At 44.1% G+C, this 12,970-nt stretch overlaps 2 protein-coding genes across 2 annotated transcripts; one reads left to right on the top strand and one right to left on the bottom strand.

Annotated features, from left to right (window-relative positions):
• The first annotated feature begins 1,472 nt into the window (after positions 1 to 1,472).
• Positions 1,473 to 9,649, top strand: LOC128875641 (delta-1-pyrroline-5-carboxylate synthase). Its single transcript, XM_054121400.1, has 6 exons — positions 1,473 to 1,896; positions 4,050 to 4,389; positions 6,379 to 7,026; positions 7,624 to 8,441; positions 8,515 to 8,805; positions 8,883 to 9,649. Exons 1-6 carry the CDS (start codon positions 1,798 to 1,800, stop codon positions 9,048 to 9,050), a joined length of 2,364 nt encoding a protein of 787 aa, XP_053977375.1. The 5' UTR covers positions 1,473 to 1,797; the 3' UTR covers positions 9,051 to 9,649.
• Positions 9,650 to 9,828: 179 nt separating this feature from the next.
• Positions 9,829 to 12,594, bottom strand: LOC128875648 (U4/U6 small nuclear ribonucleoprotein Prp4). The gene is made up of 5 exons (XM_054121413.1): positions 12,447 to 12,594; positions 11,781 to 12,335; positions 11,317 to 11,694; positions 11,028 to 11,241; positions 9,829 to 10,970 (listed from the first exon to the last, which is right to left on the bottom strand). The coding sequence occupies exons 2-5, from the start codon at positions 12,304 to 12,306 to the stop codon at positions 10,511 to 10,513; spliced, it is 1,578 nt and encodes a 525-aa protein (XP_053977388.1). The 5' UTR covers positions 12,307 to 12,335; positions 12,447 to 12,594; the 3' UTR covers positions 9,829 to 10,510.
• Positions 12,595 to 12,970: the final 376 nt, after the last annotated feature.

Genomic DNA, 12,970 nt, shown 5'->3' with positions numbered 1-12,970 from the left:
GCTCGACGTTCCCGTTTGCTCTTTGGCGTACAGCCAGCCGAAGACGTGGGACGACGCCGACACGTCGAAGACAAAGCGCCGCGAGGTAACGCGTAATTTTTTTCTCGTGTTCGACGTGTGTTTCCCTCGACAATCGGAGGCTCCGCGCTTTGCGCACTATCTAACGACACTGCGCCGAGTACTCGAGAAATACCCACGTTATCGGAAGCACTTTGTCTCTTAGCAGCGTTCTACATACGCGCGTGTGTACGCTTCAGCTTGATCCAAGGTCTTAGAAATAGGACCAATCCAGGTCCAACCCAGACCTAACTCGGACCCAGACGTAAACAACGAACGGGGGTAAGAGAAAAATCCTGCAAAGGAAAATTGTGTCTTTCGTGAATTGGGAACAATACGGGAATTCGGCGTAACCCTGGGAACAGTACGAGCACTATTGTTCGAATGGTTCGCACATCACGATAGAAAATTCTTTTGACCTATCCTTGGTGCCCTACCTAGCTATAGACAATATCGTCGAATTCTTGTAGCGATAGCTAGTCAGATATGTGCAGAGTAAGTAAAGTAATGATCGCAGCATTTATTTCGCAATATATACGTAAATAAGAATACTAAACGACAAGAGTTACATACCAAAAATCGTATCATATTTACGAAGGACAAGATTAGCAGAAGAAATATAGGCCACATATAGACAGGACGCTACAACTAAATTATTAACTAATTTTTTTTTTATTATTAGATGTAAGAAATTTGTTATTTAAGTATAAGTAATGATCTATGTAAACTATTTATGACTCACATATGAAATTTATAGAATGTAAAGAAAATGTAACCCACAGTGGTCGCTAATGGCATAAATGCTGATGCGACATTAAATAAATTTAAAAAAAAAAAGAAAAAAAAAAAGAATGTATTTCTGTATTTCTCCTTCCTTGTTCAGAAAACTTAACGTTACTCCAGGTCCCGTATTCTTCGCTGCGCGAAAATGCCATTATTTTGTGCCCGGTTTTCGACATGGATCGGTCAAACCGAAATATTTCCGTTCACGAAATATGCAAAAACAAACACTCGTATCGCAACAGGCCTCTCGCGCGCGTCTTACACATTAGAATTTATCGCTAGCAGATCTATCTCGCACGCATACCGAGAAACGGGGAGAAAAGAATGAGTCAAACGCGAAGCGATAGCGATTCTGTTTGCTCGATTCCCGGGTCAAAGTTCACTGACTCGCGCTGCACCGCTAATTCTTTGCAAACAGGGCACGCGAAGACGGACTTTGCGTGGCCTTGGCTGGCAACGGGGAACGCGGGCGATTTTTGTCGCGCCGCGAAAGGTCGATCGTCGTACGAAACGTCAAACTCCCCGAGGAGAATCTCCTCCCACCCGCGCCGCGGTAAATGTTTCGTCGTGGATAGACGTCTAATCTTGACACGATAACGTCGATTTTTCTGCCACGATTTCGTCGAGTGCGAAGCAGTAGTATGTCGTGAACCACTGCGACGACCGCGACGCCGCGGCACCGAGGTCCACCTACGATCCAGTCTTATCCCCGACTTTCTTGCTCCTCTTTCTTTATCATCCTTCCATCTCCCGATAACCGGTGAACCTTCAGCGGCGTAATCCGCGAAGAACTCGCCCATCGAATCTGGTAATTAACTCAAACCCGCCCGCACCATCTTCGTCGTTCAAACAAGCTCCACGGCCGTCGAGAAGGAACGTCACGAGTTCGATTTGGAAAATCCGTAATTTGTGTTGTGGCCAGAGCACTCGAGAAAAGAAGTCGAATAAGCAGCAACCATGTACTCGGCGCTGTTGCTATTGAGATCTACCAAGCTCGGACGCTTTCCAGCAAGATTGGCTTCGTCCTCCTCGCCCCTAAGGATTCCCCAGCAACCGGTACGTGCAATTTTCTCTCATTTTCGCCTCTCGTTCCATCGAAATCGAGGAACCGATCGATCGTTGTTGGTCGATGATTGGGTAGCCGAGTCGATTTTTAACGTGTTCGCCGAGTTCGTGTTCTTAATCGAATGTTGCCCCTCGAAGAACGCCTTTTCGCGTCTTCCGACGATGAGATTAATGAAACGTTCGCGATGAAATTGTACGACGCGAACAAGCGCGGAAATTAATTTTTACTTTGCAAGAATTACGAAGGATAAAAATAAGATGCCCGACAAAGGTGATCGAGATGATAAACTTCGAGAGCCGTAATTGCAATTCGGAAAGAGCCGATAAAGATCGATATTTAATCTTTCGATAAAATAAATACTTTCACGGGATAAAAATATATAAATACATTTCAACATTGATAAAAACTTCTTTCGATGCTGAACCAAACGGATGGCGATAATTACTGGAACGGATGCATCTTTATTCTCTGCGTCCGTATACCAAACGACGAGTTAAAACGCACCCGTTAATATGCCCTTTCCCCTGACCCTTTGATAATTTTTTAATTGGATGCAAGATCGGGAGAATTAAACGCGCTTTTAAATGCAAAAATCCACCATTCGTTTTCATGGATCGCCAGTTTAATTGGGTGCGCTGCGACAAATGTAACGCGACGTTATCGCGAATACATGGCATCCCACGAAACACAATTTCGTATCAGCCGCGTAAATTTCGCATAATAGTCGTTGTTTTAGAGATATTAATTGGATCGCGTGTTCCGTAATTAAAGCAGCTAATGTATTCAAGTTTGTCATATTTTAAACAAGTCACCGTTACGTGTAGCGTATCAAAACATCCTTATGTAACGAGTACAGCTCGATATATATCGAATGCAATCCGTATCTGTTTCGTAAACTCTAAGAAATAGAACAATCGTCGAATTTACGATAAAGCAACGTAAACATCTTCGTCGACGATTAAGACTATTCGCGATACATGTTTATTTTCCGTGAAAACGAGCACGAACGGATCACGCGCCGTTTCGTTGACACCTTTGTCTCCCCGCGAGGAATACTACAAAGATAAAGATTGAGCTTTATCAATCGTCGCTGCAGTACGACCACGTGGCTGATAAACAAACGCGGCAACGTGAATTTTTCTTAAACTTCGCGAAACTGTCCAGCTCGTTTTCGTTAACGTCGATCGGTAAAACGTTCGGTGTTCCGTTCGAGGAGAATTCGAACACCGAAGGATGCAATAGCTGCCACGGTTGCGTGCGCGATCGCATGGTTTTCCCTTCCACGTTACAATTAGGAACCGATATAGCAGAAAGCAAACTACTTCACGAGAAGCAGATAACAACCGCGCGATATGATTTATGACGCGCAATCGGCAATTTCCGCGTTTACAAAACCACTGAAATCTGCATCGAAGCAGAATCGTTAAAGTTTCTTGCTGCCAGAAAAGTTCGAGTAACCTCGCGTGTCTTTCTTTTTTTTTTCTAATTACAATAATACTCCCGATATCGCGTTATAATGTCAATACGACGGAGACCGACAGAAACAGCGTCGAACGAAGAAGAGAAATTTGTCCACTCGTTTCATTCTTATTGTCTTCGATACGCGCAATAATCTTCCGGCTATCATTGAGACTGATACCGATTACGTAAACAGATCTATATTTTTATGTAATCGACGGAGTACCGAAGGAAAATCCACGTGTACACGTGAAACTGTGTCGAGTGGCAATCGAGTAAAATTTCGTCTTCGGAAATTGTTCGATCTCAATTAAAGTATTGCACGAAGATAACGTTTCAGGACTCGAGAAGTCTGAGATACGCGTCGCGTTGGTCGCAGAAAGTTCCGAGAGAAGATTGACAAGCTATTAAATCGGTCAAGTGCGCGTGGAACGTCAAAGAGTATCTTTTGTCACGGTTCCGTTTCACATTCTTGAATCGAATTAAGTAAATATATTTTTCCTAGAATTCTTAGAAGTAAGCCTGCGACAACCGATGGTCCGAATGACCTATATTCTGCCTCCGAGTTGACAGTTGCCCAAGAACCCAAGTTTATCGCGACTCGTGCAATGAAACAGTTTCCAAAATGTACGTCTTTGGCGGCGCAACGGTAATTATTATTCGGTTAATTGGATACTATTTTAAGGGAAACCGAGTGGATTTACGGAGAGAGCTGCAAACGGCGGAAAGACCTGGAAAAACTGCGGCGACTTTCAGCGATCGCAGCCAGCTGAAGTATGCGCGTCGTTTGGTCGTGAAATTGGGCAGCGCTGTTATCACAAGGGAAGACGAACATGGATTGGCGTTGGGTCGTTTGGCATCCATCGTCGAACAGGTAGCCGAATGCCAGAACGAAGGTCGCGAATGTATTATGGTCACCAGTGGTGCGGTCGCGTTCGGTAAACAGAAACTCACCCAAGAACTGTTGATGTCGTTGTCGATGAGGGAAACATTGAGCCCAGCCGATCATACCAGAGAACACGCAGGTATAATTCTGGAAAACAATAGGATAAAATTACAGGGAGTATTTATCTTGGCCATGTATACATCTTCGTGTCATTAATATCCTTAAAATGAAATAACCACGCGTTTGTACGTTTAAACGTAAACTCGGGAGGTACGACAGCCTGTCGAAACTTGCGAATTTTGTTTCGTAAACAAAATTTATTTAATAAGAAGAACAGGATTACATAACGATCGAGTTATTATGAATTCTTGAAGCGATGATTAATTTCACGGGTCAAGTGTTGGACTTTCTACGATTGTCGATTTCTCAAGCTCGGATTCGTACGAGATTTCAAGGGCATCAACATTTCCTTGATTCTTATACCAGGACGTTATCGTGCGAAGAACGATACGTTGACCTTCGAATGGCCTCGAATTGAAAGGCGCAATAATTTCAGAATAATTACAGTTGTTCTTTCGAAACAAGTAATCTATTTCGAAACGACGCGAATGTCGAACGGATCGAGACATTGTAGTTCTGGACTATACATGACGTTACGTTCTTTGTAGATAACTTCCCTTATTCCGTGAGAACGCAACAACGCGAGCCGGATATTCGAGGATCTCGAAGCTTTTGTCATTTCACCGCGAATTTCATACTTTTTTGCCTACTATCGGCTAACTGCAAATTGGAGTACACGAGCCCCATGGTTGGATTCTCTCGCTTCATGATCTTCTTTATATCTTTCCCGGTAATGAGCTTCGAGCATGATGAGCGTACTCAAATTTACCATTTGCCAACCGAGCGTACCTTTCTCTTTTATTATCTCCGCAGATCCTTGCCGAACCTTGGTCTACGTTAATTAATCATAATTACGCATCGCAGGGAACGGCGGCGATCCCGCGAAACAGGAAGAATAATTCTCGGCTATATTTAAATTGTCCGCCATGAATCGATTAACCGAGTAATTGAGAAAGTTACAACGATTAAATTCTTTCCCCGTATAAATTCACCGAATTAAAATGTACGATCTCTGTTCATTTTAACATGCGGCTTCTTCCCAGCCGGGCACAATTACGCCAATTTATCTCAAAAGAGTTACGTAGAAATTAAGCGGATCTCATTTTAATTAAATTCGCGATGAAAAGAAAAGTCACTGATAATACCGAAGATTCTTTGAAAAGCAAATGAAAGATAGAGGTAGATACTGTCTCGATATCCTCGAGCTGGTAGAACTCAACGGTCGCTCTAGGTCCCTTCCTGCTTTACTATTATTTGGACCGGTAGAGAACATCCCCTTCTCGCGAATTAGCGTTGTGGCCGTCTAAAAAAGATCGATACACAAATGGTCGTAACATTAACTGCGGTCACGTTTTGTATTTTGTACACTGAAATGTTCAGGAGGGAAGCGTCGGAACGTCCCCGAGGTACTTCCGGCTATCCACGGACTCCTCGGGAACTTGACAATGTCCGGCCCTGCCATGTAGGTTAAACCAACAACCACGAGCCGCCCAATTCTTTCACCAGCAATTCCCTCGAGATTCTATTTGCCCGAGAAAACATTCGCGGTAATTCTCCTTTCGGGAAGTAGAAATCGAACGACGATAGACAGAAATTGTTGTGAAAATAGTGCGGTCCTGTTTCTTATTACCCTCTGGGAAACATTAGCACGACGTAATCGTCGTCGACGTCTTCTCCGTTCTTCTGACGCCTCGGAGCGATAACGAGAGAATTCAAACGAAATCTAAGCGCCATTCGAAGGAAGAACAACCATATCGAAATTGTACATATTTCATGCATCTGCTTATTCAACGCTTCGCTTCAACTCTTTCGAGCATTCGCATAGTTCAAACTCGTTGATCTACTACATTGATCTACTAGATACACGTGCTAGAAAGGGTTGAAAGACGAAGCAAAAATCGTTCGCTTAACAACGCATTACGTACCACGTGACCTACTGACCGCATATCCAGCTTCACGATACAGCGGAGGAGGGTGGTGCGGTAACTTTGGTCTAATCTTCACGCAGGCACTCTTTTGGAACCTAGAGCAGCAGCCGCGGTTGGTCAATCAGGCCTCATGTCCCTGTACGATGCAATGTTTGCTCAATACGGTGTAAAGTTGGCACAAGTGTTGGTGACGAAACCCGACTTCTACAACGAAGAGACGCGCAAGAATTTGTTCAGTACCTTGAGCGAGTTGATCAGCCTGAACATCGTGCCCATCATCAACACGAACGACGCCGTCTCGCCACCGCCACACGTCGACGAAGAGGTAGCCGGTGGCGGAGGTCGACGAGGTATTTCCATAAAGGACAACGACTCGTTGGCAGCTATGCTGGCGGCAGAGGTCCAAGCCGACCTGTTAATCTTGATGAGCGACGTGGACGGGATCTACAACCTACCCCCTTGGCTGGACGGAGCGAAGATGTTGCACACTTTCAGCTCCGATCTGAGGGGCACCATCAAGTACGGACAGAAGTCGAAGGTCGGCACCGGTGGCATGGATTCGAAGGTCAACGCCGCTCTGTGGGCACTCGACCGGGGTGTCTCCGTTGTAATCTGTAACGGAACCCAAGAGAAAGCTATAAAGCACATCCTCTCCGGAAGGAAGATCGGCACGTTATTCACCGAAACGACCGGGTCCAGCACACCCATCGAGGTCGTTGCTGAAAACGGTAAATCGAACGTACTAATTACCATCTACCTATCACCGTCTCCCCGTGTCTTCCAGCTACCTTGCGTTACCTTTTTAAAAAGGAATCGTCGGGACGAACCCTATTGTCGCGTCGAACGCGTTATTTTTTTCGTAGAGGGGTCGGTCACTCGCGTCATTTTGTTCTACCGACCATAGCAATATAGGTTATCGATTATCGAAGGTAGAAACGAAACGGCTTGCGGTTGCTGTATCGCGGTCATTGTACAATTATCCGCGACACGTACCGCTCTCCAAGATATAGAAAATATCGCATTATTCGACAGTGTATTTCGATTCAAACGAGTTCGCGGCATCCCCATTGAGACCGTAAGCGGGAAGAAAAGTAATCGAGTATTCTTAGCTCGGGAGAAAATACTCTTCTTTTTCATCTTCGGGTCGTTTTTATCAACGGCGGGTTTCATTCGAGCTTATTTAATATATTACCGCTATTCTTCGAAGACGAAACTCGATTTTCCAGGGATAAAGCGCACGCAATACTTGGAAACAAGAATAACTCTTGAAATAAAGTGTTTCTCTTCTTTTAAGAGGTGAAATAAAAGCATGATACGTTTTCCAGCTCGCGTCGGGAGCAGAGCTCTTCAGGCTCTTCGGCCAGAGGAGCGCGCAAATTGTATTAACGCGTTGGCCGACCTTCTGGAGTCCCGTCAGACAGGAATTCTGGAGGCGAATGCGAAAGACCTCGAAGAGGCGCAGAAAAGTGGGCTGGCGAAGCCGCTTCTATCCCGTCTTTCCTTGACGCCCGCGAAACTGAAGTCCCTGAGCTCTGGCTTGCGACAGATCGCAGACGACTCTTTGACGAACGTGGGTCGCGTGATCAGGAGAACGAAGCTCGCGGAGGGTCTCGAATTGAAACAGATTACGGTACCGATCGGCGTGTTGTTGGTGATTTTCGAATCGAGACCCGACAGTTTGCCTCAAGTGGCCGCGCTGGCGATGTCCAGTGCCAACGGTCTCCTTCTAAAGGGCGGGAAAGAAGCCGCCAACAGCAATCGATATTTAATGGATCTCGTGAAAGAGGCGCTCAACGCCGTCGGTGCGTCGAACGCGATATCCCTCGTCTCGACAAGGGAAGACGTTGGCGATCTACTGGCGATGGAGAAACACATAGATCTCATCATTCCGCGAGGCAGTTCGGACCTCGTTCGTTCGATTCAGGAGCAATCGAAGCATATCCCGGTGCTTGGTCACGCGGAGGGCATCTGTCACGTCTACGTGGACAAAGATGCGGACTTGGCCAAGGCTTTGAGGATCGTCAGAGACTCGAAATGTGACTATCCTGCCGCTTGCAACGCTATGGAGACTCTCCTCATTCACGAGGATCATATGAAGGACAGCTTCTTCACCGACGTCTGCAACATGCTACAAAAAGAAGGGGTGAGTGTATTAGGAATATTAAAGGAGGACGGTATACGCTTGGAACATTGTCGATAAATCATCGTAATTCTAGGTAAAAATTCATTCCGGACCAAAACTAAGGCAGCTGTTGACGTTCGGTCCACCGGCCGCGAAGAGTCTCAAGACGGAGTACAGTTCCCTCGAGTGCACCATCGAGGTTGTAACGGATCTGGACGACGCGATAAATCATATCCACAAGTACGGCAGCGGGCACACCGATGTGATCGTTACCGAAGACAGCAAAAGAGCCAGCCACTTCCAAAGAGAGGTCGATAGTGCATGCGTGTTTCACAATGCCAGTACACGGTTCTCCGATGGATACAGATTTGGTCTTGGCGCGGAGGTAAGCGGTTAAATTCTTACGATTTCCAGATAAACTTGGACTTGTTTTGTAATCAAATTCTAAAATTCTCTTCGAAGGTCGGAATTTCCACGGCAAGGATACACGCTCGCGGACCGGTCGGAGTGGACGGTTTGCTGACCACGAAATGGGTGTTGCAAGGTGACGGTCACGCAGCTGCCGATTTCGCCGAGGGTGGCAGCAAAGTTTGGCTCCATCAATCCTTGCCGCTTAACGAAACAGCATGAATCGATCTCGTAAACTCAAGCAACATAGAGGATGTCGGAATCTTTGCCGCCGCGACACGGAGTATTTTCCATCGAGGGGTACCGCCGGAGAGAAATCGCGTTAATCCGCGACAAACGTACAAATTTCTCTCCACCCTTCAATCGCTCGTCGCTAAATGCTCGCGGATCGTTAAGAACCTTATCGGATAGCTACGTATACGGTCGCGTGGACGAACAAAACATTTCTCGCGCGACAACATTCGTACGCGACCACGAAATCATTGCTGCTGGTTCATTGCATACTCGTCAGGCTCTCAGAATTGAGTAACGATTACGGATTAATCGGTCACCGATTACTCCGTATGAGTAACATTTTACTCGATACCGAGATCCGCTGAAACAAACCGAATAAGTTTAACTTATTTTTTATTATTTTTCTGTTCGGCGTACGCGATCAGTTTTGTCCAGCAAATATATCTGCATTACTTTAGAATAAGTATTATTCATAAGAGAGCTGCTGCCGCTTAAAAATTTAGGGAAATACATTCTTAGAATCACCTTTCAACAAATAACATTCCGATTTTAGGACAAGTCGAAACTGTACAATGTATAATTAATTAAACTCTGTAAAGAAAAAAAGGTCTTGTTGTTCTACGTTTCTGTTTCTTATCGCAGAGAAATTAAAGGATTCGATCGATGTTCATTCTTTGGCTAATCCCGCGAGTGAAAACTAACGAGACACTCCTCTGAAACTGATTGTCAGTATAAAAGGAAATTTACGTTCACAGCAGAGGAACCTACCTGGTTGTCTTGAAAGTTTCTAAGAAGTTTGATAATAAAGTGAAGGCACGAGAGGGGCTCTCCTCTTCGTAATTACTCCGATTGTTCTGGAAGTTAAGCCGTCCGATTCCTTTCGGTATTCGCCGTTGAACCGTCAACTCGGAAACTTCTGCTTATTTTATGATCATTCGAGGGCTATACGACACGCTCAGATCGAGTAAATACTAGTATCTACCTTTAACCATGTATCGTATATGCAATTATTTGCAATCAGATTTATCGAAAATGACATGGAATTACACTCGAATGGTGGAGCTTGGAGTCGACGGAGTACAGAGTCCAATTTTAACGATTGTATGAAACACGTGACGGAATTCCCACAAATAGTAGCGTTCAGCAGTCCACAAATCTCTGTCTACGTTATCAGTACCAAATATTTCTTATCGGAAGCACGATAGTATTCCAGACATTCGAAAACTAAAGTTAGCCGATAAATCAAAAGGAATAATAATATAATAGATGTTGTTATGTCATGTATTAAAACATAAAAAGGGACAGGTAGTAAAGGATATATCTCAATTCATTCTTTCTATGTTACAAAATGAACGTATAGTTATCACTTGTAGTCACGGAAATAGCGTTGTCAAGTGGTGAACTCGATAAGTTCCTCGAATCATGCACCACGCTTTATTTGAGTCATTTCACATGTTTTCGGGAGCCCACAGTTTGAAAGTTCTGTCGTAAGAACTAGTCCCGATAAATTTATGGTCGGGAGAAATATCAACACACATGACCTTGCCGTCGTGACCGGGTAGCGTCTTCAGAGGTTGCCAAGTTTTGTTCGACCAGATTTTAGCAGTACTATCGTACGATGCCGTGACCAGGTACTGCCCCTCTAACCTTTGATACTTCACGTCGGACAATAAATTCGTGTGCGCAGGTATCGTGTATACGCATGATCTTTTTCGCAAGTCCCATATCTTGCAAGTGTTGTCCTCGCTCGCTGTGGCTATATGGAATCCGTTAGGAGAGAAATCAATTCCAAAAATAGACTTTAAATGACCTTCCATAAACATAATACATCTTCCTGTACGAAGATCCCACACTCTGCCAAAGGAGTCGTGGCCGCCTGTAGCACTTACACTACCGTCGCACTGAAAGCTATAAATTCATACTGATTTGAAGGTGTCTCTTCTTTTGTAACGGTCTCATACTTACCTAATACAATGCACAGCCCTCGCATGACCCTCTTGATGAAGAACTTCTGCTTGCTGTTCCAAGTCCCAAAGCCTCCAAGACGCATCGTAACAGCACGTTCCAAGGAATCGACCGGATGGATGGAATGCCAACCTTGAAACTCTGTGCGGCTCGTGACCTTCAACTTCGGCGAGTGGTTCCTCACCTGATCCTCCGCTCCACAATTTTACCGTTCCTGTATACAAAGTACAAATATTTTATTTGGTATTGTATTCGAATTATCCGTTATAAATACGGAATTATCGTGTACCGTCCGCAGCACAGGACGCCAATACGCAAGTCTGTCCTGCTTTCTCCCCTATCACCTCCTCGGTAATAGTAGCTTTTGGATGAAAAACAATGCAGCCAACATTACAAGTATGCCCTTTAAGTGTTCGCAACAAAGTACAGTCGGGTACAGACCATATTTTACACAAGCCTGACCATGAAGCTGTCGCGAACAGCTTGGAGTTTGGACTGAATTGACAGAAGGAAATTGGTCTGGTATCCCCAATTTGAGAACAATAAATCGTTAGCGCTTGCAATTTTTTCAAAAGTTCTTGACGACGTGCTGTACGCGTAGCCGTTGGTAACTCCAAATCCTGTCTTGCTTTATCCAATCTAGCCTTTGCCCTAGGTAATGAATATGCTGTAAAACAAATTAAATTTTAATGTAATGTTAAATACTAATATAATTGAAGTAAGAAAACTTTTTAGCAATATATCTTTGCTTACTAGCAATCCAAGAACGGGCTATCTGTAGCGATTCTGGTCCCTCGTGATACCATGTTGCTTCTGTATCCCTTTCAACAGCATGAGAAGGTTTCTCGTCTTCTTCGTGCTTCTTTTTAATTGCATCTTCCCCTAGACTAGCTAATAACTCTCTTAATCTTGTTCGTCTGTCTGCAGGTCCTTCACCAAACAGACAAATAGGTTCCCCTAATTGTCTCAAATTTTTCTTTACTTCTGAATCATCTGTAGATACATTAATTTGACGAGCTTTCTTTCTGCGTTCAAACTCCTCTAAGAGAGCTTGCCTGTCCTTGGACATCTCATCTTCAAGTTCCATATACTCATTGGATATGTGTACATTTCCCAAAGTGGCAGCAGCATTGAGACTATCCCCCAAATTTGTAGAATCTTTCTCCTCTTCAGAAGATTCTGCTGCTGCAGCCAACCTTGCACGTTCTGCTTCTTCCAATGATCCATAATGCACGGTCTTTTGCTTTTTGACGTAAACTAAGTCTTCGTCATCCGACATATCGAATGATTACTTATACTAGAGATGATCTACAAAAATGAATATGAATGTATACAACAATCACAGGCTAAACAATGTTATCATAACCTATAAAACAAAACAAAACATTGTAACTATGATTTTAGATAAGAACTTCTTACGTAATTTACGAAACCTAGTGCACAAAGTAAATGCAATGTTTGCCTAAATTTATTTAATTAATGTCATTCATAAAAGTGTTCGCCCAAGTTTGCCTCCCCTGTTTGGATTTCATGGACCAACAAATGATATCGCCATTTTGCGGTCAGGATCCTTCAGCTCAAGTTTGTAGTGAAAATAGTTCCCACTTCTGCCGCTAGATGGCGATTTGGTATTAGTGGCGCCACCGGTGGCAAAACACCCAAGTTTGTAACAAAAATAGTTCCTTCTGTTGATGCTAGATGTCGCCAAATTTAATATACCAATTTTTATCGTGGCGCTATCTAGCGTTAGAAAGTAAGAAGTATTTGGATACAAACTTGGGCCATTTGCCACGGATGGCGCCGTATACTAATTTCTATCGTGGTGCTATCTAGCGTTAGAAAGTAAAAGGTATTTGGCTACAAACTTGGGCCATTTGCCACGGATGGCGCTGTATACTAATTTCAAAACTAATATTTTTTGTAAACAAAATTCCATGTAGATT

This window comes from Hylaeus volcanicus, chromosome 1 (assembly GCF_026283585.1).
Source record: "Hylaeus volcanicus isolate JK05 chromosome 1, UHH_iyHylVolc1.0_haploid, whole genome shotgun sequence".
NCBI classification, from domain to species: Eukaryota; Metazoa; Arthropoda; class Insecta; order Hymenoptera; family Colletidae; genus Hylaeus; species Hylaeus volcanicus.
The sequence above is the reverse complement of the archived record's forward strand: the minus strand, read 5'-3'. Positions and strand labels throughout refer to the sequence as shown.

Bases quoted from the DNA above. Each gene is read 5' to 3' on its own strand.
- LOC128875648 (XM_054121413.1), bottom strand. From the start codon at position 12,306: ATGTCGGATGACGAAGACTTAGTTTACGTCAAAAAGCAAAAGACCGTG. The intron at 11,695-11,780 runs GTAAGCAAAGAT...TTTGTTTTACAG, and splicing joins AGCCCGTTCTTGGATTGCTA to CATATTCATTACCTAGGGCA. The intron at 11,242-11,316 runs GTACACGATAAT...CTTTGTATACAG, and splicing joins GGCGTCCTGTGCTGCGGACG to GAACGGTAAAATTGTGGAGC.
- LOC128875641 (XM_054121400.1), top strand. From the start codon at position 1,798: ATGTACTCGGCGCTGTTGCTATTGAGATCTACCAAGCTCGGACGCTTT. The intron at 8,442-8,514 runs GTGAGTGTATTA...TCGTAATTCTAG, and splicing joins ACATGCTACAAAAAGAAGGG to GTAAAAATTCATTCCGGACC. The intron at 8,806-8,882 runs GTAAGCGGTTAA...TTCTCTTCGAAG, and splicing joins GATTTGGTCTTGGCGCGGAG to GTCGGAATTTCCACGGCAAG.